Source organism: Sycon ciliatum, chromosome 10, assembly GCF_964019385.1.
Source record: "Sycon ciliatum chromosome 10, ocSycCili1.1, whole genome shotgun sequence".
In the NCBI taxonomy this organism is placed as follows: Eukaryota; Metazoa; Porifera; class Calcarea; order Leucosolenida; family Sycettidae; genus Sycon; species Sycon ciliatum.
In genome coordinates, this window is record NC_088652.1 from 12,495,861 (window position 1) to 12,520,176 (window position 24,316).

The 24,316-nt window shown below is 45.9% G+C and overlaps 1 protein-coding gene across 2 annotated transcripts in view; it reads left to right on the forward strand.

Annotated features, from left to right (window-relative positions):
• Nucleotides 1–10,146, forward strand: part of LOC135826179 (alpha-protein kinase 1-like) — a 26,017-nt gene extending 15,871 nt beyond the window's left edge. For both annotated transcript variants that reach the window (XM_065338810.1, XM_065338809.1), the window contains exons 6-8: nt 17–227; nt 2,285–2,654; nt 8,326–10,146. In XM_065338810.1, the coding sequence (XP_065194882.1) occupies nt 17–227; nt 2,285–2,654; nt 8,326–9,450 (1,706 nt within the window). In that variant the 3' untranslated portion in view covers nt 9,451–10,146. The remainder of the gene's footprint in view (nt 1–16; nt 228–2,284; nt 2,655–8,325) is intronic.
• The last annotated feature ends 14,170 nt before the right edge of the window (nt 10,147–24,316 follow it).

Genomic DNA, 24,316 nt, shown 5'->3' on the forward strand with positions numbered 1-24,316 from the left:
GACTGACGATCTGCAGGGCAGTTACAGGCGCGTCAACAGCTGCAGCAGCAACAGCAACAGGAGCAGCAACAGCAACAACAGCAGCTGCGGCAACAGCACCAAGAGCGGCTGCTGCTGCAGCAGCGGCAGCTGCAGGCTGCACGTCTTCCCGGAGATTCAGCCTGGCAGGCCAGTGCAAATGCGGCGGAGCAACACCTGTCGCTGCTCATGCCCAAGGCGGAAAACATGTAAGTTTTTCATGTTGTTCTTGTGCAGTGTGCTCGGATTCGGAGCTTGGTCTGCTCCATCGACACAGATGAACAGCCCATACATAGTACTGTAAGACGTATGTATATATAACGAGGAAGTAAATCTAACGTTTTAACGGATGACATTTCTTCGTTATAATAAGATCCGTTGAGGCCGTACTGCTTCATATATGCTGTGTGTGGATATGGCAGAATAATGCAAGATCGTTAACATATCTTCTCGTTAACCTATGAATTTTGGACAATCGTTAAACTTGCGACTCGTTATAATAACATGTCTTACAGTACTTGTTTTGAATCATCTGGGCATAGGCTGCGGTCACGTTTGTACCGTACACCACCAACGCTTCCGCCACAGCCTCCAGTGGCTTGCAGGCAATGTTGGCTACATTTCCCGAGAAGGGGGGGGGGGGGGGTTCTCAAAATAATATCGGCATTATCCACCGCTGACTACTCACATGCATGCGAAAAACTCAGTGAGTTTGTGGGGTTTATGTACAAACTACGTCATTGTGAAATGGGTTTACCAATCTTATCTCTTATTGGTAAGGGTGCCCTCGTGAGAATAAATAATTCAAATCTCTGTTTTTCAGGTGTCTGGTGTCACGGATGAATTTATCCTGTATCGCATCGCATTTTGCTATGCAAAGTCTATCTACTGCTACTCAAACGTCATCGTGACTCGCAGAAAACTGCGATACATGCAGACTATCCATGCCTAGCCTGTGCTGTCAAGTAACATGCAGTGTATGTGGTGCAGGCACTCTCAATCTGCGTGCACATGTACGATTCAGTCGGTTTTTTTTGCAAATGGGCTTTCAGGCATCACTCTCAAGAAGGACAATGTGGTAAACACCCAACCTTCAAAGAAAAATGCTCATCAAAATCAAAGACTGCTACACAATTGTGATTTCGTATAGCAGAAACTACTATGCGAAAATATGACAATAAATTCATCCCTGCTGGTGTTGCATTATTAAATTTTGGGCATGTTGTTAGGTTTAATGACGATACAGTCAGACCTCGAATAACGCACACATCCGTTCTCCACAATAATATCCGGATAGGCGCGGGAACCGGACATCGAACACACATACTGTATGCATGCATGGTATACCGTAATTCCGCGCATATAAGCCCACGGGCCTATATCCGGTTTTAAGCCCACCTCCGTTTATAAGCCCATGGGCTAATAAACATAAACATACACAATTGCAACTCATGTGTCAAGTAGAATTTTTCACGAAATGGACTCTTCCTACCATGGTACAGCAGGTCAGTGGAGTTTACCAGTCGAGTATGGTAGACCCACTATGAGCACGGACTTGTACTTTTTCGTGAACCTTCAAAATTCGAATATTGGCCCATGGGCTAAGAAACGGACATGTTTTACTCGATATTCTATCCCCAAACTGCATTATTTCACATAATATTATAAGCCCATGGGCTTATTTCACATATAAGCCCATGGGCTTATTTCACATAATATATAAGCCATATTAGCCCATGGGCTTATATGCGCGGAATAACGGTAAATCGGTAACCAACGATTTTCATCCGGATGGCGAGGGATCCGGATAAAAGAGGACTGACTGTAGTACGTTGTGGAGATTGAATATTTGTGATAGGAAAGGTGTTGTTTTCTAAGCACTCGCAGACTCCAATTTAAGTGTGTTGTTGACCCGTTTTAACAGTGTGTGTGTGTGTGTCTGTGTCTGTGGGTGTGTGTGAATCTGTGTATTCACCCGTATCTGTAAAAATCTTATCCCTGTTCTTCATGCGAACGGCTCGGTTTATTTATCTGTGTGCCTGCATGTCGATGTGCGTGCGTGCATGTGTGTGTGTGTCTGTTCACGCGTGTATGCATGTTTTGTGTTTGTGTACGTGTCCGTCTCTCTTTCCGTGTGTGTGTGGGTTTTTTCCGTCTGGCGTTGATCGTGCCCACTACTCTATTGGACTGCCGTGCGTTGCACGTGAACACACACTCACACACACACACACACACACACACTCTCTCTCTCTCTCTCTCTCTTCAGGCAACTACAAAATCATCATCAGCAGCAGCAACAGCAGCAGCAGCAACAGCAACAGCAGCAGCAATCTGGATATCTCCAGCCGGCTGCAGGGCATCGCCTACAGCACACGCAGGCATTGTCCTGCCCGAGTGTACTGGACGAGAACCGGCAGCAACCCATACCCACTGCCACCAGCGGGGTAGCGACCCCGGGTGGAGCAATCAGGGAGGAGCCGCTTCACCTGAGCCGTTTGCAGCTCGCCGGTTCCACACCGTCACTGAACGCTGGCGACTGTGAGCAGCAGGTGGCACCCGGAGGTGCCATGAGGCCGCCGCGACGCTTCAACTCGTCCAGCGCACTCAACTCTGCACGCGGTGCGCCGTACCAGAAGGTGAGTCGAGAGCAAGGACACAAACACGGCTCCACTGTAGGTCTACAAACTTTCGGCCCGTTCAAATGTTCGGCCTCCCAGGGCTAACACACAAAATGTCACTTCGGCTGCAACACAATTTTCAGCCTGCACTACTGCTACCCGTATGCGCTGTCACACTGAACCTTGCAAAACTAAATTTCACCTGCAACCAATTGTCGGCCAAATATGATCAGGCCGAAAATAGTCAAAAGTAGATACGTGCCAAATACTCGTTGACTGACAGTACTTCTTTTGTGAAAGAAGAAAGACAAAATGTTACGAGTTATGTTATGATTTTCTCTTTCTTCTTTCACAATTATATAATTGGCTCACCATCCGAGTACTTCTTTTCATTTCTTTATATTTTATTTGATATTCCAAAGGCATATCATGGCATATCATGGCATATCATGGCATATCATGGCATATCATGGCATATCATGGCAATATCATGGCAACATCAAGGGTGGAAAATTATGGAAATGCATGTAAGTAAAGTAAATTATCGTGTCCGTTCCCGAAGGGAACTAACGACGGCCGCTAACACCCGATAAACCCTAGCGGCAGATGTTGGTAAAAAAATGGTTGCTCTCCAAAAGTATTAGCGTTGCTTGCATATGCTACGGGATTAAATTGAGTAAATCAATAAATATAGTAATGCATGTCTGGTGACAATAGCTCTCCTGTACAGCTCAGCGGGTGCAGCTACCACGCTATATCAGTTTAGTTGTATTCGCCACAAAGGGGAAAGCCAATGTAAGCAGTTGCTTAGTAACAATTGCTTAGGCCAAAACAAATAATGACCTTGTTTCCGGTCGCCCGACCGGGCCACTTTTTCCCAAATTCTGAAGCATTTTTTGGTCCCAAATGTATACAAACGGTGGCAATGCCATGTGTGCAAGTGCACTCAACGAGTCATAATTCAGTCAAATCTCAAACGAAGTCCACAATCGAAACACCTACAAGGTAGCAGAGATTCTCAGCTGGCGGCTCGAAAAACTCCGGGGTCGATACGAGCTAGAATAACGGAGCTGGAAGGACTCGAACTGTTTGCTTGATTTCTCAGGATGTACGAAAACAGGAATACACCACATGCTGTCCAAGAACAGTGAGTCAGTCAACTTTGACATTGATCCTTGCCATGATATAGTACAATGTACATATGTACGTGCTCTTGTCCATCAATACCACAACGATTGAGGAACCAAAAAAAAGTTTCATTCCGGCCGACCGAGTCTCCTTTTTGAGGGGTTGCCGACCGGAAACAAGCCTATTTTTTGTTTTGGCCTTAGTAAAAGTTGCTTAGTGATGGTTGCTTAGTAACAATTGCTTCGTAATGGTTGCTCAGTAACAATTGCTTAGTAATATTTCCCTAGTGATGGTTGCTCAGTAACAATTGCATAATTGTTGCTCTGTAATGGTTGCTCAGTAATTATTATTATTCCCGTAGCGATGCAGAAGACGTTACTTAACGTTACTTAAGTAACGTCTGGCGCTAGCCAGGGTCCACACAGCTTTAATTTGGTGTTTGTTTGTGTGTTTGTGTCACGCCTGGTGCTATCCCGTATCTGTCCCGTACCGTACCGTGCCATCAAACACATCTGGCCACATACAGTTGGCCGCAATATTCAAATAGGGCTTTCAAACGCAAGATCATAACATGAAGCAACTTGGAAGAATGAGTATGAATGCGAAGTGTATGGGGGAATGCATGTGGGGCGATAGTGCGGGTTCGAATCCCAGGTAATGCCTGAAAAAATAGGAGAATTGAAAAATTTATAACATCCCTTTTCATTTTTTGCCGTCATCAAGGCGTTAGACGGTGTCGTATTACCCTCGACCGTACCTGTCCCAGGCGCGTGCGCAGGGGGGTTTCCCGTTGCCCGAAAACCCCCCAAATGTTCCAAACGAGCAACGTTTCTGGGCATTTTTGGTAGGGCGCATGATCGATCTGGCATAAATGCAAAACTTCAAAAGATCGTAACTCAGTCAAATCTCGCTCAAATCCAACGATCCAAATATCCAGGTCGAATAGAAAACTCTCAGCTGTCGGTTGAAACAATTTGCGAAGCGCTGCAAGCAATGTAACGTGAGATAAATCATTCCTAAGTTGAGCCGCGATCTCGATCTCGGCAATTTCAAAAGCGCGCAGTGCGACTTAAGTATCGAGAATTTGAGATTTTCGTCGCGCTGATTTGCTCAAATTTGCAGGGGCTTCACTTGTGATATTAAGATATTTTCAAGAGTACACAGCAAAAAATCGAAACTCTGCGATCAAGAAAAACGAAATCGCTGGAGCAGGACGCGTTGGGTCCTTTTTGGCATTTTTCGCACCGTCGCTGCACTCTACCGCTATAGCCTATAGCGCTGGATATGTACATGACTGTACTGTGTCCTGGCTATCATGGTCGACCTCATTCTCTCCCTGGTACCCTTCCACTTCCAGGAAGCCCAAGATAATGAAGATTGAGTGAGTACGAGCTCGTAGAACTGAAATTATGATCCAAACAACACGAAAAAATGCAAAATTTTGAAAATTTCCTAGGGCTCCTTAGAAAGGGTTGAAACTTTAAACTCATTGTTTGGGATTCGGTTGGAAACCCCCCTAGAGGTGACCCTGCGTACGTGCCTGTGTCCCGGACCTGTCCCGTACCTGTCCCGTACCTATCCCGTACCGTACCGTACATTCAAAGACGGCTGGCCACAATGCATATTCAAATAGGGCTTTCAAATACAAGATCATAACGTGAAGCAACTTGGAAGAATTAGTATGTATGCGAAGTGTATCTGGGGATGCATGCAGGGCGATAGTGCGGGTTCGAATCCCAGGTTATGTCTAAAAACAAAAAGTAGAAACTTTATAAGAATTTATAACATCCCTATGCTTTTTTTGTCTAGGTCATCAAGGCAAAAAAGCATAGCGTAGGGCCCTGAGCTTCCAAGCTCTCTCGTTATTATTTATTCATATTTTAATAGGGCAGTGCCCACAGACTCAAGGTCTTCTTACGGGGTACCCTACGAATGAAATGGTTGCTTAGTAGCAGTTGCTTAGTAACAGTGCTCTCACTCACAGCACCAGACGCACAGCAGGGTTGCTTATAATTCCGGAGTCCGTCTTCACCTGCTTTCGTAGTTTGTCAGCACTCAACCACGCAGCACATTGCCGCTGCGTTGAGATTTGGTGTGCGGTGAAGTCTTAACGAGACGTGTCGGTCGCTTTGCCCGTGAGGGACGTGTGTGTCAGCGTTGATCAGGCGGAACGCGGGCGTAGTTAGACGTTATGTTTGTGCATGTCAGTGTCTGCCGTGTTCATGCGTGTACTAGTACTGTCAAAGCGGAAAGTCTAACGTTTTAACGACCAATTTTGCGTATAACGACACTCGGCGGGGCATCAGAAAGGTGTCCTTATTCGCGAAGTGTCGTTATACCCGAAGTCTCATTAGGGGCCTTCCGTAAATACCGATATTTTTTTAGAAACGAAAACTAGTCATTTCTCTTCAACCCCCCTCCCCCCTCCCTCAGAAACGAACACATACAAACGGTACATCGTATCGATATTTTTGGTCTTTTTTTCTGGACATGCCCACACATGTGAAAAATGTACATTGATATTTTTCGAGAAACGAACAGATACTCAACCCCCTCCCCCTAAACGACTAGTTTTCGTTTCTAAACGAGAGAGCTTGGAAGCTCAGGGCCCTACGCTATGCTTTTTTGCCTTCATGACCTAGACAAAAAAAGCATAGGGATGTTATAAATTCTTATAAGTTTATACTTTTTGTTTTTAGGCATGACCTAGGATTCGAACCCGCACTATCGCCCTGCATGCATCCCCCAATGCACTTCGCATACATACTAATTCTTCCAAGTTGCTTCACGTTATGATCTTGTATTTGAAAGCCCTATTTGAATATGCCTTGTGGCCAGCCGTCTTTGATTGTACGGTACGGTACGGGATAGGTACGGGACATGTACGGGACAGGTACGGGACAGGTACGGTCGAGGATAATACAACACCGTCTAACGCCTTGATGACGGCAAAAATGAAAAGGGATGTTAACAATTGACTGGTTTTGAGGGAAAGAGACAAACGGGGAAAAGTCTGAAGAAAAAATTGACTGTCACCACCAGGACTCGAACCAGGGACCCTCGCTTGTAGCCAGCGATGCTCTAACCGCTGAGCTATGGTGTAGTCGTCATCCAAGCAGAGACCGTTCAACGTTTTCTTCAGACTTCGTAATTCACACTTCCTGTGAATCCACACAGGCGGGTGGGACGCAGCCCTCACTGTAACCCACACACTTCACGTACAAACTAGCACGCGGGGAGCCCCAAGTCATAAAATATTGACTGGTTTTGAGGGAAAGAGACAAACGGGGAAAAGTCTGAAGAAAAAATTGACTGTCACCACCAGGACTCGAACCAGGGACCCTCGCTTGTAGCCAGCGATGCTCTAACCGCTGAGCTATGGTGTAGTCGTCATCCAAGCAGAGACCGTTCAACGTTTTCTTCAGACTTCGTAATTCACACTTCCTGTGAATCCACACAGGCGGGTGGGACGCAGCCCTCACTGTAACCCACACACTTCACGTACAAACTAGCACGCGGGGAGCCCCAAGATTTGGATGTTAACAATTTTTCAATTCTCCTATTTTTTTCAGACAATACCTGGGATTCGAACCCGCACTATCGCCCTACATGCATTCCCCCATACACTTCGCATTCATACTCATTCTTCCAAGTTGCTTCACGTTATGATCTTGCGTTTGAAAGCCCTATTTGAATATTGCGGCCAGCTGTATGTGCATAGCTACGGGAATAAATATCTTTATCACTCCCTTAGTATTGACTCACATAGATTTTTGCCATACCTAAGCAGTCAAATATTCCTGCATATTTCACTCCTTAGGGCTATATTGACCGCTTATATTTGACTCCTTAGGGGTTGCGCAGTTGAACGGTGCCTAGTGCAGCAGTTTCACTGCATGAGTAGGCCGTGGTGCAACGGTTGTGCAATCATAAAACCGGGATTCATGAGGTTATCGTTCTGGAATTTGAAATACGGACTGTTTGTCGTGATAAATCAAATATTGACTTCGTACTTGGTCAGTATAGGAAATAAAAACCTCGTAAAAAACCTCGGCTTCGCCTCGGTCTTTTACTCGGCTTTTATTTCCTATATTGACCTCGTACTCAGTCAATATTAGATACATATTTACGGATGGCCCCTTATATGCACTCAGTTCGATGGGACTTTGTGATGGACATGGAAATGCTGTCGTTATCCGCGAATTGTCGTTATATCCGCAGTTGTTATTAGCGAAGTTCACTCTACTAAGGATAGATTACGTACTAGTGTGTATGTGCTTGCGATTATACATTGAGTTGCTATGCTTTGCTTTTGTGTGTGTGTGTGTGTGTATGTGTGTGTGTATGTGTGTGTGTGTGTGTGTGTGTGTGTGTGTGTGTGTGTGTGTGTGTGTGTGTGTGTGTGTGTGTGTGTGCGCGTGCGTGCGTGTGTATACATGTGTGTGTGTGTGTGTGTGTGTGTGTGTGTGTGTGTGTGCGCGCGCACATATATGCACATGCGTGTGCGTGTATGCACCTGCCTGCCTGCCTGCCTGCCCATGATGAACATGTGTTGGCTCAGGTATCGACGACAAGCGTGCCGGACCTCTCGGTGAATGAACCAGCTGCGGTGGCAGCACACTCAGCCTCGCAGGAACTGGTGAACGCAGCGCTAACTCGTGGAGTTGATCAGTTCCCCCATCAACCCGACGTAGACCGGATAGTATCGATAGACACCTCGGACGAACTCCCTGCAGATCTACAGCGGGCGCAAGCAGACAAGCTGGCTTCGGAGTTTGCCGGCGGACCGAAGAAGCTGGCGAAAGCGGTCAGCCTGGACAGCAGTTCGGTACAGCATGGCTGTGCACAGCCGGGGCTTCAGATGGCCGCCAGCACAAGGAATGCATCGCTGGGCCTCACTAGCCTACAGTCACAGCAGCTGATACCTGGAGGGGCCAGTGCTGCAGCTGCCCAGCTCGAAATGCTGTCTCCGCCTCAGCATGCACACCTTCTGCACCTGCAGCAGCTGCTGCTGGAGCAGAGGCAACGAAAAGAGCTGGTGCTGCAGCGAACGCAGTTGCTGAGACACTCACAGCAACAGCAGCAGCAGCAGCATGTAGGCCTGCAACATCCCAGCATGACTGCCGGTGCTGTGACGGCCAACACGTCGACTGGCGCGTCGTCTGCTGCACCACAGAAGGTTAGCCTGCCGGGTGTTGCTCAGACGGACGACCTGTATTCTGAGGCTGGACTTGAATCCTTCCTCTCGTCAGCCGCCTCGTCCAGTATGAACAGCGCGCAGCAGATATCATCTCCACCGACACAAGTGTTAACTCACTCGACCACCAGCAGCGCGTCAGCTCCATCCCTGGCAATGCCATCTGTGGCCGTTTCCACTCCGGCCGAAAACAACATGTCAGACCTGGCGTTTCCCGGTATGAGCGTTATCGATATGGGCGATATGGCTAAAGAGTTCGAAGCCTTGGAGCAGTATCTCCAGAGCGGTGGGTCCATGCATGTCGCCGCTGGGGCTGCATTCTCGCCCAGCGAGGTTGATGCCCTGCGGCCAACGACGGCATCGCAGGCGACCGCATTGCAGGCTAGTCGGAACCCGGCCTCCAGGGGGAATTCCCTGCCTGGCTCTTTGCCTTTGGGCGGCAGCCCACCCGTGCAGTCTTCGTCGGCAGCACTGCGCAGGCTGCAGTGAGTGACTGCGGCCATTGTGCCTGCTGATGCTGGTCCCGAAAACTTTCTCGGTGGTGCCGGTGCTGGTCCTCCCCCCCCCCCCCCCTAATTATTTTCAACGCTCCCCGGCGTTCACGTATGCACGTGAGTGAGGCGCACTCGCATGCAGGGTGCCCCCGTTGTACTTAGATGCGATAGTCGGTCGGTTTCATATCTGCCCCGTTTTGGCGGTCGGTTAAGCGGGAATCATTCTGTTAGGTACTTGCTCCCGGGATCCCGTACCCCCGTTTTCCCGTACCCCCGTTTTCCCGTACCCCCGTTTTCCCGTACCCCCGTTTTCCAAGCTGGCCTGCATGCACCCTATACTAGTATGTAGTACTCACCTTTTGTCTCCTTTTGTTCCGTTGGCCTGGGTAGCTACTTGCGCGCCCATATTTGCCATAGCTACCCAGGCCCTTTATCTTGCCGTTCTCACTTGATCTCTCGCTCTTGTCTCTCTCTTCCACCATGTAGTCGTTTGGTTCGTCTTGGTCTCTGTCTCTTCGTCTCCCCGATAGATGCTGTTCCACCTAACCTGTTCCCGTTGTCTCTGGAGAATATGCCGTCGTCCTTTGTCGTACTCAACAATTCAATGAACCGTTAGACGGCCGACCTGATAGTGCAACCGTAGAATTGGGACTCCTGTGCTGGCCACCTGATTGGTCGTGCCCCAATCCAACTCTAGTGCGTTTTTTTAGGGCTGAAACGATTACATAGGTTATCCGTCTAATCCATCATTTTTTCGATTACGTGACTATAAAAATAAAGATAAATTTAATAAAAAAAACGTCTGCAAGAATCAAAAGATGTCATGTACTCTACTGCTATACTAGATGCTGTACTTTGTCCTTTTCTCGTTTCTTTCTGTTGTCCATAATGTTTTCCAGTAGGGCTGTGAAAAAAAAAAAAAAAAAAACCTGACTGTCTTCACCCGCACGTGATATGCCACTGCACTGTGTAGTGTAGAGTACGCGGTTTATCTGCATGTGTGTATGTATATGTACTTATCGCCTTCTTAGTATTTGACCCCACTAATTTCCCTGATACCTAAGCGGTCAAATATATCGCGTATTTGACTGCTTAGTCAAATACGCGATATATTTGACTACTTATATTTGACTCCTTTAACTTCTTGGACTTAGAAATTTTCTCTCCAACTTAGAAAAAGAAATTTTGAAGAAAGCAGAAATACCCAAGATGGGATTTGAACCCACAACCTTGTGAATCTCAGTCACTCTTCCTTACCACCCAGCCACTGTGCTACCGATGCTGAACCTAGTTTAAACAATGATCTTGACTTTAAATGCAGTACAATGCGGTATAGGCTATAGTATAAATACTAGAATTACAAGGATATGTCGTATATGAAGAGAAACTATTGCGTGGAGAACACGATAAATAGATTATAGACCTCATAGTTGGTCTATACAGGATATATAGACCTCGTAAAAGACCTCGGGGGACCTCGGTCTTTTACTCGGTCTATATATCCTGTATAGACCTCCTAACCGGTCTATAATCTATACTTATCACTCTCTTATTATTGACCCCCACAGAAACTTGTGATCTCTAAGCGGTCAAATATGTAGAGGATATAACCCGAGTCAGAGGGTTATACCGGCTGAATCTAAATCCCGACTGCGATAGCAGGAGGGATTTATATGAGGGTACGGTATAACCCGACTACGAGGGTCATATCCTACTTATGCCAGGTACCCCTACGCATTTCCAGAACAACGAACCTATTTGGAGATCTCCTACATCATGCAGTACATGAACATCTTCTGATGGTTATCAGTTGTCAATTGAAAGAATGGTCAAGCAAGGTCAGAAGGAGATTCCTCCGTGGATGTTTGGCATACGATTTCCTTTCAGTTCCAGTGCATATTGTAGCATCTTCATGATCTTGTCTTGAGTCGTGAGCGGTGCGGAAGTCGACTGAATTGCTGCGGTGCTGGAGTTTGTCGTTGAATCAAACTACCGTCACTAGTTAGATTACAGCTTGGACTCTTTGGGAGTAAGTGTTACTATAATTATGGTACAGTGCTGATTTTCACATGGGGCATCTCATAATCAGTTTTGCTTGCAAGTAGATGCATTTGCATACACTGTTTTGTATCACATTTCAATCCAATCTATTGTAGCCTTTTCCAATCGGGTTGAAGTACATGTACACTGGTATTATAAACTTATTTACGAAAGAGACAGTCTGTTGATGATCTTCAACTCTTCGAAGTACAATGTACATTGCTGGCCCATTTGGGGTACTTCGTGGTTATTCGACGTTCTTTATCCTCAGATTCAGTATAACAAAATACTCTGTAGACGAATTCCAGGTCATTCTTCTTTTCCATTGTGTACTGTTCCTCGTCAGTGTGCCGTTCTGTGTGGAGTGGACACGCGCATGTGGTGTCCGTTGTGTCTGTTTATGTATGGTCCGTGCGCTGGAGTACTGCCGCCGTACAAGTTCACTGCCTTTCAGGCAGTGAACATGTACGGTGGCAGTGCCCTAGCGTACGTACCGTGCACCGGGATTTATATTCTATATAAATCCCGCGCGGGATTTATACTGGCCCATATAACCATGGCTAGACGAGCGCTGATTGGCTGAAAACAGGCCCTCCGCACCGTACCATGGTATAACAGCATATATTGACCGCTTATATTGACCACTTATTATTGACCACTTAGCCTGAGGACTTAGAACTTTTTCCTCAACTTAGAAAAAAATCAGAACTGAAAGAAGAAAAATCTGAAGCCAAATGCTGGGATTCGAACCCAAACTGTCAGATTCTCAGTCAAAGGACTTGGGGAACATACTACAAGAGACAACTGAAAACTTTGGTTTACACAGAAGTAATGTCCAATGTAAACGGCATATGTACATACTATTATACTATTACAATAGTATTCCTTTCTTCCTATAGCAAAGCAAAAACAGTTTTAGGTATGCTATGTCGTGATAAATCTATTATTGCCCTCATAATCGGTCAATATATGAAATATAGACCTCGTAAAAGACCTCGGGGGACCTCGGTCTTTTACTCGTTCTATATTTCATATATTGACCTCTTTAATCGTGCAATAATAGATACATAATATTGACCGTTATCACTCCCTTAGACTTAGTATTGACTCCCATTGATTTTCGATACCTAAGCGGTCAAATATTCCTGCATATTTCACTCCTTTAATAGGGCTATATTGACTGCTTATATTTGACTGCTTAGGGGTTGCGCAGTTGAACGGTGCCTAGTGCAGCATTGTCATTGCATGAGTAGGTGGTGCAACGGTTGTGCAATCATAAAACCGGGATTCATGAGGTTATCGTTCTGGAATTTGAAATACGGACTGTTTGTCGTGATAAATCTAATATTGACTTCGTACTTGGTCAGTATGAAATAAAAACCTCGTAAAAGACCTCGGCTTCGCCTCGGTCTTTTACTCGGCTTTTTTTTTTACTAGAGCCACGTAAACCCGTCATGTATATGACCATGAATAAGGGGAGTGGTGGCGTGGTCTGGCGATATTTTCCTATATTGCTACCGACCAGTGTCACTTTTGCCAGTGATATCCAAAGTGCTTGAGAAGGTATACCGGTAGTACACCGCGTAGACCTACCGACCCGTAGTACTAGTAGCATTCTTCGACAATCATCCGGAACTCGGTGCACTACCGGAGGAGCAGTTTGCTTACAGGCGCAATCACAGCTGTGAAGACATTTTGTCGTAGGTAATCATGCAGTTTAGTTCCCAAATTATTTCGCACTTTCCCAGTGCAGTGTACTGTCACACGCGTTTTCAGTGTACTTTCACTATGCTTCTTCTTTTCTCGTGTGAAAGTTTTGTTTCCTTGGTCAAAGTTTTGTTTCCTGTGGATTCTGCCTGGCTCACGCATCATCTCTGACGGCTGGGCCGCATACGCGCAGATCAGGAACATCGACGGTGGCGTATACCAGCACGATGTCGTCGTCCACGACGACAACTTTGTTGATCCGGACGGCCGAACGATCCACACCAACAACGTGGAAAACATGTGGATGCGGGCCAAGCGCCAGCTGAACTTCGGCACCTCGCGAGAGTTGTTCCCGACGTACCTCTGCGAGTTCGTGTGGAGACAGAGAGTTCGCGCGGAAGACAACACGTTCGGCTCCCTGCTCCGCAGTGTTCACCAGCAGTACCCAGTCTGATCTGTCCTCGGTTTTCATGAAAATATAGTTCATGATGTTAAAGTACACTGAAAACGCGTGTGACAGTACACTGAACACTGGGAAAGTGCGAAATAATTTGGGACCCTAAACTGCATGATTACCGCAAGGCCTTCGACCGCGTTCAGCATAGCAAGCTCGTGCAGGAACTGGCTTCAGGTGGCGTCTTAGGTGTGGCATTGCGTTGGTTCGCAGACTACCTTACTGGGAGAACCCAGCAGGTCGTTGTCGGCGATGCCCGAGGCAGTACAGAGCCCTGCTCACGTGGTGTACCACAAGGCTCCGTGTTAGGCCCCTTACTTTTCTGCATTTCAATGATACCGGCGTACCCCTCAGAAATTTCAACATTGCCGTGCTCTCCTGTTTGCGGACGACATCGCGTTCTACGTCATTGGTCGCACGGCTTCAACCGTGCTCAGAATGCTGCAGACAGATCTCTTGAATCTGGAGGACTTCCTCAGCGAGCGGGGACTGGTGCTGAATCCCAAAAAGTCTCAGCTACTGCTGCTCAGACGACCTACTGCGCAACTGGACGTGATCCCCAGCATCACCTGCAAAGGCATCGTAATCCCCGAGTCCAGCCATGTTCTGTACCTTGGCCTCCTATTGGACTCGTCGCTCAGCTTCGAGCAGCAGGTGGAGCGTGTGTGCGGCAAAGGCACAGTGCAAGGTTGCCTCATTCCGCCACGGGCGCCGCGATGTCTCCACGACCGGCCGCCGCATGTTTTACCTGACAATTGTCCAGAGTACCTTGGACTATGCCAGTACATGTTATGTTCACCGCTTGTCTGCTAAACTCAGAGACAAACTTGAGTCAACCAGCAATAGGTGCCTAAGGTGAGTGTTTGGCCATGATCAGTATACTTCTATCGATTTCATTCTCACCAAATATGACCTGTATACTTTCTCTCGCCGTCTAAACTTGAAGCTGTTTGTGTTTGTTTTTAGGTGTCTATCTCGTTGCACCAGTCCTCTTTTAAGCGCGATATTTACCACCCGCTCTGCATCATGCCGCACAAATGCTGCTACCTGCGGTCAAGCTTCAGCCGCTCTGAACCTACCCAGAGCTACGTCTCGTTACGGCCTGAATGCTATTTCATTTTTGGCAGCAGACAGATGGAACATGCTTCCACCTGGATGTCGTCAAGCTAAGCCCCTTTCTGCATTTGTCACAAGCACCAAGTCATTCCTAGGGTTCCCAGTAAAAAGGCAATGCCTGTTGGGAGTTCGCTAGTAAAATAATAAATTCTACTACGTATCTAATATTGACTGAGTACTTGGTCGATATGAAATAAAAGCCGAGTAAAAGACCGAGGCGAAGCCGAGGTCTTTTACGAGGTCTTTTATTTCCTATACTGACCAAGTACGAAGTCAATATTAGATTTATCACGACTAGCCAAAGCCTGTGTTCAATCGCTAAAAGAGTCAAATACATGTATAAGCGGTCAATATAGCCCTAAGGAGTGAAATATGTATCTATTATTGCACGATTAAAGAGGTCAATATATGAAATATAGAACGAGTAAAAGACCGAGGTCCCCCGAGGTCTTTTACGAGGTCTATATTTCATATATTGACAGATTATGAGGGCAATAATAGATTTATCACGACATAGCATACCTAAAACTGTTTTTGATTTGATAGGAAGAAAGGAATACTATTGTAATAGTATAATATTGTACATATGCCGTTTACATTGGACATTACTTCTGTGTAAACCGAAGTTTTCAGTTGTCTCTTGTAGTATGTTCCCCAAGTTCTTTGACTGAGAATCTTACAGTTTGGGTTCAAATCCCAGCATTTGGCTTCAGATTTTTCTTCTTTCAGTTCAGATTTTTTTCTAAGTTGAGGAAAAAGTTCTAAGTCCTCGGGCTAAGTGGTCAATAATAAGTGGTCAATATAAGCGGTCAATATATGCTGATATTTGACCGCTTAGAGATCACAAGTTTCTGTGGGGGTCAATAATAAGAGAGTGATAAGTATATGTTATCGCATGGTTGCAAGGGCCTTATGGCATATTATTGCCCCGAGAGGTTAGCCCGAGGGCCGTAACCCCGAGGGCTAACCTCGAGGGGCAATAATATGCCATAAGGCCCGCAGCAACCATGCGATAACAAATTTATCACATGGCCCACAGAGCAGACCATTGGGCTGCTGTTGAGACTAGCCCAAATGCCAACACATTATGACCACAATGTATATTGATGTGCTATCATTATCAAAACAGGAAAAATGAAGATATTTCTCCTACACCCTAACAAAAGTCTGCTACAGGCCATCAGAGAGTATACAGCACTGAAAGACGGAGACAGAAAAAAAGTGCCGGCACCGCATCGTCATAGCAATAGACATCGCAACGACAATAAAATACAGCAGAATCGAAATTTCAGTTGAAAAATTAAGAGTGCTACCACAAAGAGTTTCTTCATGTTTACATGTGTATCAGGAAGTTGTCAAATACAGTACTGCAACAAGTGCAAGCATTTGACGACTCCCTGGTGTGCAATTCTGAGGACAATTTTTCTTCTTTTTTTCAGCTCCAGATAGCTGTGTTTTTCATTGCAAAACATTCCTGAATTGTTGTGTTTGTTGTTCAAGCAAAGGTGAAGGCAGAGGATATAATTATGAGCCTGGTAAGAGTTTTGCGTGGCACATGAAGACCACACACAGGCAGTGACTTTGCGAGGATCTGAAAACGCACGACGCTGAGTTGAATTTGTGTTATTTCAAATAATTGTTTGTGATCACAGTACCACTTCGAGCAGAACTGAATCTTATCCACAAGCTTACCGACGGTCAGGCTGCCAACATGACTGAACAAATGATCCCTGCAAGCACCACACGGCAGACGTCCGAGGCCATGTCCATTGCCGGGATGTCCATCTCCAAAAAGAATTCCATCTTCTCAATGCTACACTGCGACTCGTCGTAGAGTCGTAGCAAGAGTACATAACCCCCCAGAGTGTGCAACTCCACTATGGGTGCTGTCCCGACAGAATTTCAAGTTGACGTCATTTTGATGATGCAATGCGCACTGTACACGGATTATCAGACGAATCCGGAACCTGTGGTTGACCGAAGCCGATCGATCCTGTACAAATTATTGCAAAGAAGAACGTGTGATGCGTTGACACCCGTACACATGTTGTAAATCACTGCTGCAAGGAGCATTGCGTCATAAATAATGACGTCAACTTGAAATTCTGTCGGGACAACAGGGTATGTGGGAGTTGCACACTCTGGGGGGGTATGGGGGGTTATGTACTCTTGGTCGTAGACTACCGTAGAGTCTACAGTCTTCGTAGTCACGCGATCACTGAAATAAACTATTTTTTTGCGGGCAAATAAACTATTTTTTTGCGGGCAATATCGCATATTATTGCCCGCGGCGCGAAAGGTGCTGATTCGCTGGAGTACGGGCAACAATCACGTGCCATGTGATAAGCAGGATTATCACTCTTCTATATCGACCTCCACTAATTCTCGTGATCCTTGGCTGGTCCTATATTACCCATATCGCCGTAATATCGACCGCTTGTATCGACCGCTTATATCGACCACTTAGGCATTGTAATCTTTCGACTTTGGAGGGACTTAGAAAATTTCTCCCCACTTCAAAAAGAAAATTTGAAAGAAAGAAGACAAAGGAAGAGAACAAGCAGAATTTGAACCCACAACAGTATGAATCTCAAGCAACCCCTAATACCACCCAGCCACTGTGCTGCAGATGCTGAACTCTGTTGTTCTTACAGTCTTGTACCCAAAATAGGCAACATCCTATGTACACTATAGTACAAACGCTATACTAGAAAGGTTACAATAGCTCCTAAAGGTTCAAATTCTGGGGTTATGGCAAAGGAATCGTGATAAATAGGATATTGACCTCGACTTCGGTCTATATGGGAAATATAGACCTCGTCTTGGTCAATATCCTATACATGTACATATTTGACTGCTTAGGTATAGCAAAAATCTATGGGATTCAATACTAAGGGAGTGATACTCCGGTACGTATCTAATATTAGGGAGGTTCCGGAGTACGATTTTTCGTGCCAAAATCCGTAGAGGCGCTACCGATTTTTTATACGTCCTTTTCGAGCAGTGAAATGTTCCGGGGTACGGAACTTATGTGTTTGCCGTCATTGCCTAGGTTACGATCGCAAACACGTCACATTCCCGCGCTATGCCTTTTTATTTTGAAAATTTGTACCGAAATCAAAACTTCCCGCGGAAAATCGATGTTTCTCGTGCCAAATTTGTACGCGAAACATCTTTCTGCGCCCGATGACTTATTCATATTTGCTTTGTTTTCCTAGCTTACTATTGCCGTGGCTGGCTCAACGCCCTTGTCTCAGGGGATTCTGTCCCTGCATTAGCTATGCTTGTCACATGCTATGAGATTGTGTCTAATAATAATAATAATAATAATAATAATAATAATAATAATGACGCAAAATCTCCATACGAAACATGGTTCGTGTGAAAGCCAGTCCACACGGATTCTCCGTGCCGAAAAATCGTATGGAGCACGCCTGGAAAAAATCCGTAGCGCCCATACGGATTTTGGCACGGAAAATCGTACCCCGGAACCTCTCTCTATTGACTGAGTACGAGGTCAATATGAAATAAAAGCCGAGTAAAAGACCGAGGTGAAGCCGAGGTCTTTTACGAGGTTTTTATTTCCTATACTGACCAAGTACGAAGTCAATATTAGATTTATCACGACAAACAGTCCGTATTTCAAATTCCAAAACGATAACCTCATGAATCCCGGTTTTATGATTGCACAACCGTTGCACCACCACCTAGTACCTACTCATGCAGTGACAATGCTGCACTAGGCACCGTTCAACTGCGCGACCCCTAAGCAGTCAAATGTAAGCAGTCAATATACAATGTAGCCCTAAGGAGTGAAATATGCAGGAATATTTGACTGCTTAGGTATGGCAAAAATCGATGTGAGTCAATACTAAGGGAGTGATAAATATTATTGACCTCGTAGAGTCGTACTCAGTCAATATTAGGCCCGATATCTGAGACTTTCGACCTTCGGGGCTACGCGTTTTTTTTTGAGAAAACACTAAAAACAAATTTGTTCGCAAAAAAATCGATTCCGTCAAAGCAAAGTGCAGGGACGACAATGCCGGAAGAAAATAATTATTATTTAAGGCGATTCTTGGTCAGTTGCAATGGTACCAAGTGGCCTCTACCCCCATGCGTATTGGTCAGTGCCATTTTGCAGAATTTTTCAGAGGTGTCCGTACTCGTTTTTCAGGTCAACATTTTGACTGATTAGTTCAACTGTAAAGGCTTCGCACGAATTCAGTACAATTTTCAACTTCACTAGGTCATAACTTTGTTCTACTTCGCTTGATATTCACAATCTAGGGCTCGTTGGAAAGCTCTAGGCAGGAGCAACGCCAGGATGCCAAGCACCATTATGAAGCCGCCACAAATCAGGCGCGGTAACACAGCAAAGTCGTCTCCAAGCCTAATATGCAAGCAAATCGTCCCATCAACACCATTCGACTCTCCTTCATCGCAGAACGCTCAAAATTGTTCGAGACGATTCAATCTTCAGCCGGCTACATCATTATAAAGTGCTCAATTGCTCAAAGGGCACGCAAAAAAGGATCCCCCCAAAAAAAATTGGCGAAGAGTTCGCTGAAAAATTTGATTTTGCCAAGGTAAGAATACCGGTACCTGAATACGGCGCGCGATATCTCTGGAGTCCGACGTCGCTTCAGCGATTGTTGCATAGGGCGGCTTGGAGTTTTTGCTACCGCGTAGACCCTTCGATTGTTGACTTTGCACAAGAAACGATGGAGTTATGATGGTTTTAAGTAATCGATCATATGCATGATCGTTTGCGGGATATTCGATTGAAATCCGTACCGCGGACAAAACTTCGTTTTTCCGTAAAAAATACGGACAAATACGGGCGGTTGGCAACACTGCAGTTGGTTATTGGGCTCACGGAGGGTAGCAGCCGCGATCCCATGGACGGTGATGCAGCGTTCTTTGTTATCCTGTCAAGCGGCGACAGCGCTTCTAGTTCTGAGGGCGCATGTCAGGCGAATCGATCGCAAGCGACACGCGGTACGGTAAGTACGGAGGCGACGATGATGAGGACTTGGCCTGGATGAGTATGATCAAGGCCAACCACAGTCTGCCTCAGCGATAGCTGCTACAGCTCCAGGCAAGGACAAGCAGGTGGATTCCTGAGGGTACCCCGCTTGCAAGGTCGCTGGCCGCCCTTGCGCGGGTGGCAGAACTGTTTACTGTGTGTCACGCCACACCTGCTAAAAACAGTACGAAATGATGCGAGTTTTCTTTGCGACGATGATCCTAAAATGTTTTGGATGGCAAGCTCGATACTCCAGCTAATAATGGCGAATCAGACCATCAAGGAGCACATGAGGCTGGACAATCTCGAGTAAGTGGTGTGAAACGCTTGTCAGGCTGTGTTACTGATGTTTGGAAATAATTCCGTCAGTCTCTACAAAGTGCAACAAGGCGAATCTGGACGCATCTGCTCTGTTTGACTCCTTCACAATAATTATGTGAATGCTGTTTTCATGGTGTTCCGTCAAAATCTGTTGCAGACCATCCTGTCAAGCATGTCCATCACCAGGAGAACAGATAAATCACCTATCATTCTAATGCTGCTATTTCTGCTGTTGCAACTACACAACCTCAATAAAGTCACGGAATGCTGGAAATGAAGTACCTGAACACTCCAAACACTCTACTATTATTACTTGGCTATTTATATCACATGGAAACGATTTTGGTGGCTCCAAACACACTAATCTTTCAATATTATTGTCAAAAAAACCAATTCATTAACATGAGACCTGACCGTAAAATGCATTTCTTCATGGTCAATATTGGTCTGCTGGCCGTGAAACGAAGTCACAATACTCTACAAAGGCTAGACATCAATTTGCAATAAAAAAATCAATTTCACCAAAACAGCCCTGAAGGTCGATTTTCTCAGATATTATTAAAAATTAAATTATTTAATTTAGATACTTGATAAAATACCCACACTCATTAATGACAATACCATAATAATAATAAAAGTTACAGTTCGCATGTCACTCATGGAAGGATCCATGGGCTTAACGCATCTGTCAACAAATCCAGGCAGAAGAGCCAACAAAAGGCATCTCATTATTGTTAGAACGTATCGCAGTAAGAACAACTACGCAAGCGCAGCACATTTTTCCACAAGCATCAGCCATCTTTTCTTGTCTAGAGCCAGTTCAAAACAGTCAGAAATATCAATATTGGCGTGCTTTAGATCATTTTTAATATTGTCAATCCATCTGAGATGGGGTCGTGGGGCTTGATATTCCGGGTATTAATTGCCATCTCCAGTGCTTGGTAGGACGCTGAGTTACGTCCTTCGCGAACAACATGGCCCAGCCAGAGCAGCCGACGTCTGCGACAGGTAGTGCTGACTGGGCCTTGTCGCGTTGAGGCGTACACCTTAGCATTCGACATGTGGTGAGGGTACACCACACCTAGCAGGTACCGCAATTTTCTGCGGTGCCATGCGTCCAGCCGATTACTGAGTTGCTGTGTCAGTGCTTACAGTCCGCAGTTATACAGACTCACGACTGCCATCCAGAGCACAGGAGAAGTCCATCGAACCACTCCCTGCTCAATACACAGTGTTTCGGGGAATTCACCCCTCATCAGTTGAGCTTGAGTAGGCTGAGGAAGATTGTGCCTGAAGAGCACCACTTATATAGTGCTCTCCAGGCACAAACATCACCAGGCATACAAACTTACAGAGACGCTCCGTTTCCAGCGCGACAAACACCTCGTGAACACCAGATAGCAGCGTGAGTCAGTGTCGCTCATGGAGGTGCTGAACAAGCGCTGAGGACCGTTGGCCATTCACAACGTTGTTGCCTCCAAACCATCTAATTCGCAAGCCCGCGCTGGGGACAACAATGTGAAGAAGAGGTTGTTCAGGTCAAGAGGTGGAACTGCCTTTGTTTTGCATTATCCATGGCCAGTGATTCTTTCCAGCGTAGAAACAGCCACGGCTACAGAAACACTGCAACGAGTAGAACTACATCCTGGAACAACTGCGAGCACAGAGAAATCAAAAAACTTCTTTCTGAACAGCAGCTTGTTTCCGCATGGAACACGATATTTTTGAATCGAGGAAGAAGCAAGGCGTATCTTCACGGCTTCCGGTGTGGTTGCGAAGACGAGTGGGAATCGCCATCTTGGGGGTGCGATCGGAAGCGATGCTTTCTTAATATGGCTATTTTGAGAAAAAGTCATATTAGTCACCTTAGTCGAATCTTCCTTCCACTTTAGTTCTAGTGTCCGTGATTTAGCGGGAGCGGCCGGGTATGGATGATGGCGGAGGAAGTTCTGATGGCCACAAGTCATATGAAATGGTTGGAAATGTGTCAGAGTCAGAAAAGTCGGATGAAACTGAACCAGAAAATTTGCAAAAATCGAAAGGAGCTTGAATATCGCGCTCAAGATCATTTGAGCGGACCTGAAAGCCTACGCAAACCAGGACAAGAGTGAGTCAAGGACAATCTACGAAGGCTGTGCGTATCAGCCCTGTCGCTAGAGTTACGGAGTTCTCTCAAGATTTTCTGTCCATCAGACATCTCTACTAGAGAGTTGTATTGTGAAGTTTATAACACCTTGTAGTGATGGCAACGTGACGTCAACGTGATGCCAACGTGATGCCAACGTGACGCCAACGTGATGCCAACGTGATGCCAACGTGACGTCAAGAAGGCAAAACGCTTTTTTGAAATGATTCGGAGCGATATTGCCGCAGTAAGCAGCAGAAGGTGAAAACAAAGATCCATCAATCGACTTGATCCGTCTCATGGAAGCAGCAGAGGGATACTAAACATACACTTCGAGTAGACGGAACAAGCTCCACGAAGCCACTTACAAGTTTGCTGCAGCTGAGCTTCCAACAGTGTTGATCATCTGGCATGGCGAAAAGATCAAGATGACCGCAATTGGCAGAAAGCTGTGAAGATAGTGCTCACCATCCCACCCTCATCTGCAGCTCCTGAATGAGTATTCTTCTCCTCGAGTCGGCAATGTCATACCGCTAGCAATGTGCATTGGAAGGTTGTTGTTGTTGTTGTTGTTGTTGTTTATTTTACTTCGCAGATTCTAACGGGCAAGTTGCCCAATAACAAGAAAGCGAAGGCAAAGAAAATAATACTAATAAAAGAAATAACCGGGGCAGCAGAAAATGAATAGTAGCTTTAAGAACTCAGACGGTGAGCCAAGGAACAAATTTCCATGTTATCGCTAATAATCGCTTTTAAATGTAAAAAGAAAAGAGCGGGTGGTACAGCAGACTTCCTATTCTGAATTCCCTGAACGAAGCAGAGACATTAGCTGGGTACATGGTCACATCAAAGTTAAGCTAAGTTAGGCTGCAGTCTCTCTCTCTCTCTCCCTCCCCCTCCCTCCTCCTCCTTCTCTCCTCCCTCCTTCTCTCCCTCCCTCCCTCCCTCCCTCCCTCCCTCCCTCCCTCCCTCCCTCCCTCCCTCCCTCCCTCCCTCCCTCCCTCCCTCCCTCCCTCCCTCCCTCCCTCCCTCCCTCTCTCTCTCTCTCTCTCTCTCTCTCTCTCTCTCTCTCTCTCTCTCTCTCTCTCTCTCTCTCTCTCTCTCTCTCTCTCTCTCTCTCTCTCTCTCTCTCTCTCTCTCTCCCGGACTCTCTTCGGAGGGCTCTGAAAGCGCTTGGGTTTTCTAATCGAAGAATACAATTTATTTGTAATTTAGAAGAGAAAAGGACATACATGTATGGATACGAGTTAAGAGTAACTCTCCATCACTGTAACATGATACTATATACAGTCAGAAAGTGCAATAACTAGGCACAAAACTGACAGAGTACTGAAACATTCGACGTCCTGACACCTAGCTTCAACACATCTCCGTAGCGCTAACCGACAGCCTTCCAACTTGGAAGGTTCAAGGTTATGGAAAGACCAAAGAGGGGAAGGCAAGCGCAACGAAAACGACCAAAAAGCTACAGTCCCAACGGAACAAAGAATGTCGATTGTTACTGGACGATGACGAGACCAGTACGATATTTGACATGTGTGCTGCTTTGCTGCTTCGAATTGTAGTTAGACCGCTTTGTCAAATATCGTACTGGTCTCGTCATCGTCCAGTAACAATCCACATTCTTTGTTCCGTTGGGACTGTAGCTTTTGGTCGTTTTCGTTGCGCTTGCCTTCCCCTCTTTGGTCTTTCCATAACCTTGAACCTTCCAAGTTGGAAGGCTGTCGGTTAGCGCTACGGAGATGTGTTGAAGCTAGGTGTCAGGACGTCGAATGTTTCAGTACTCTGTCAGTTTTGTGCCTAGTTATTGCACTTTCTGACTGTATATAGTATCATGGTACAGTGATGGAGAGTTACTCTTAACTCGTATCCATATGTCCTTTTCTCTTCTACATTTATTTATGGCTCAACATCCGAGTTTATTTGTAATTTGTGCAGTAAGACGTCTCTGCGAAGCAGCTACATCATCTGGTTGCGACGTCAACAAAAACACTGGGCGGAAGATCCACTTTTCTGAGGTACTGTATGTGGGGCTCCGTTTATTGAGGTGCGTTGAAATTTATTCTCCT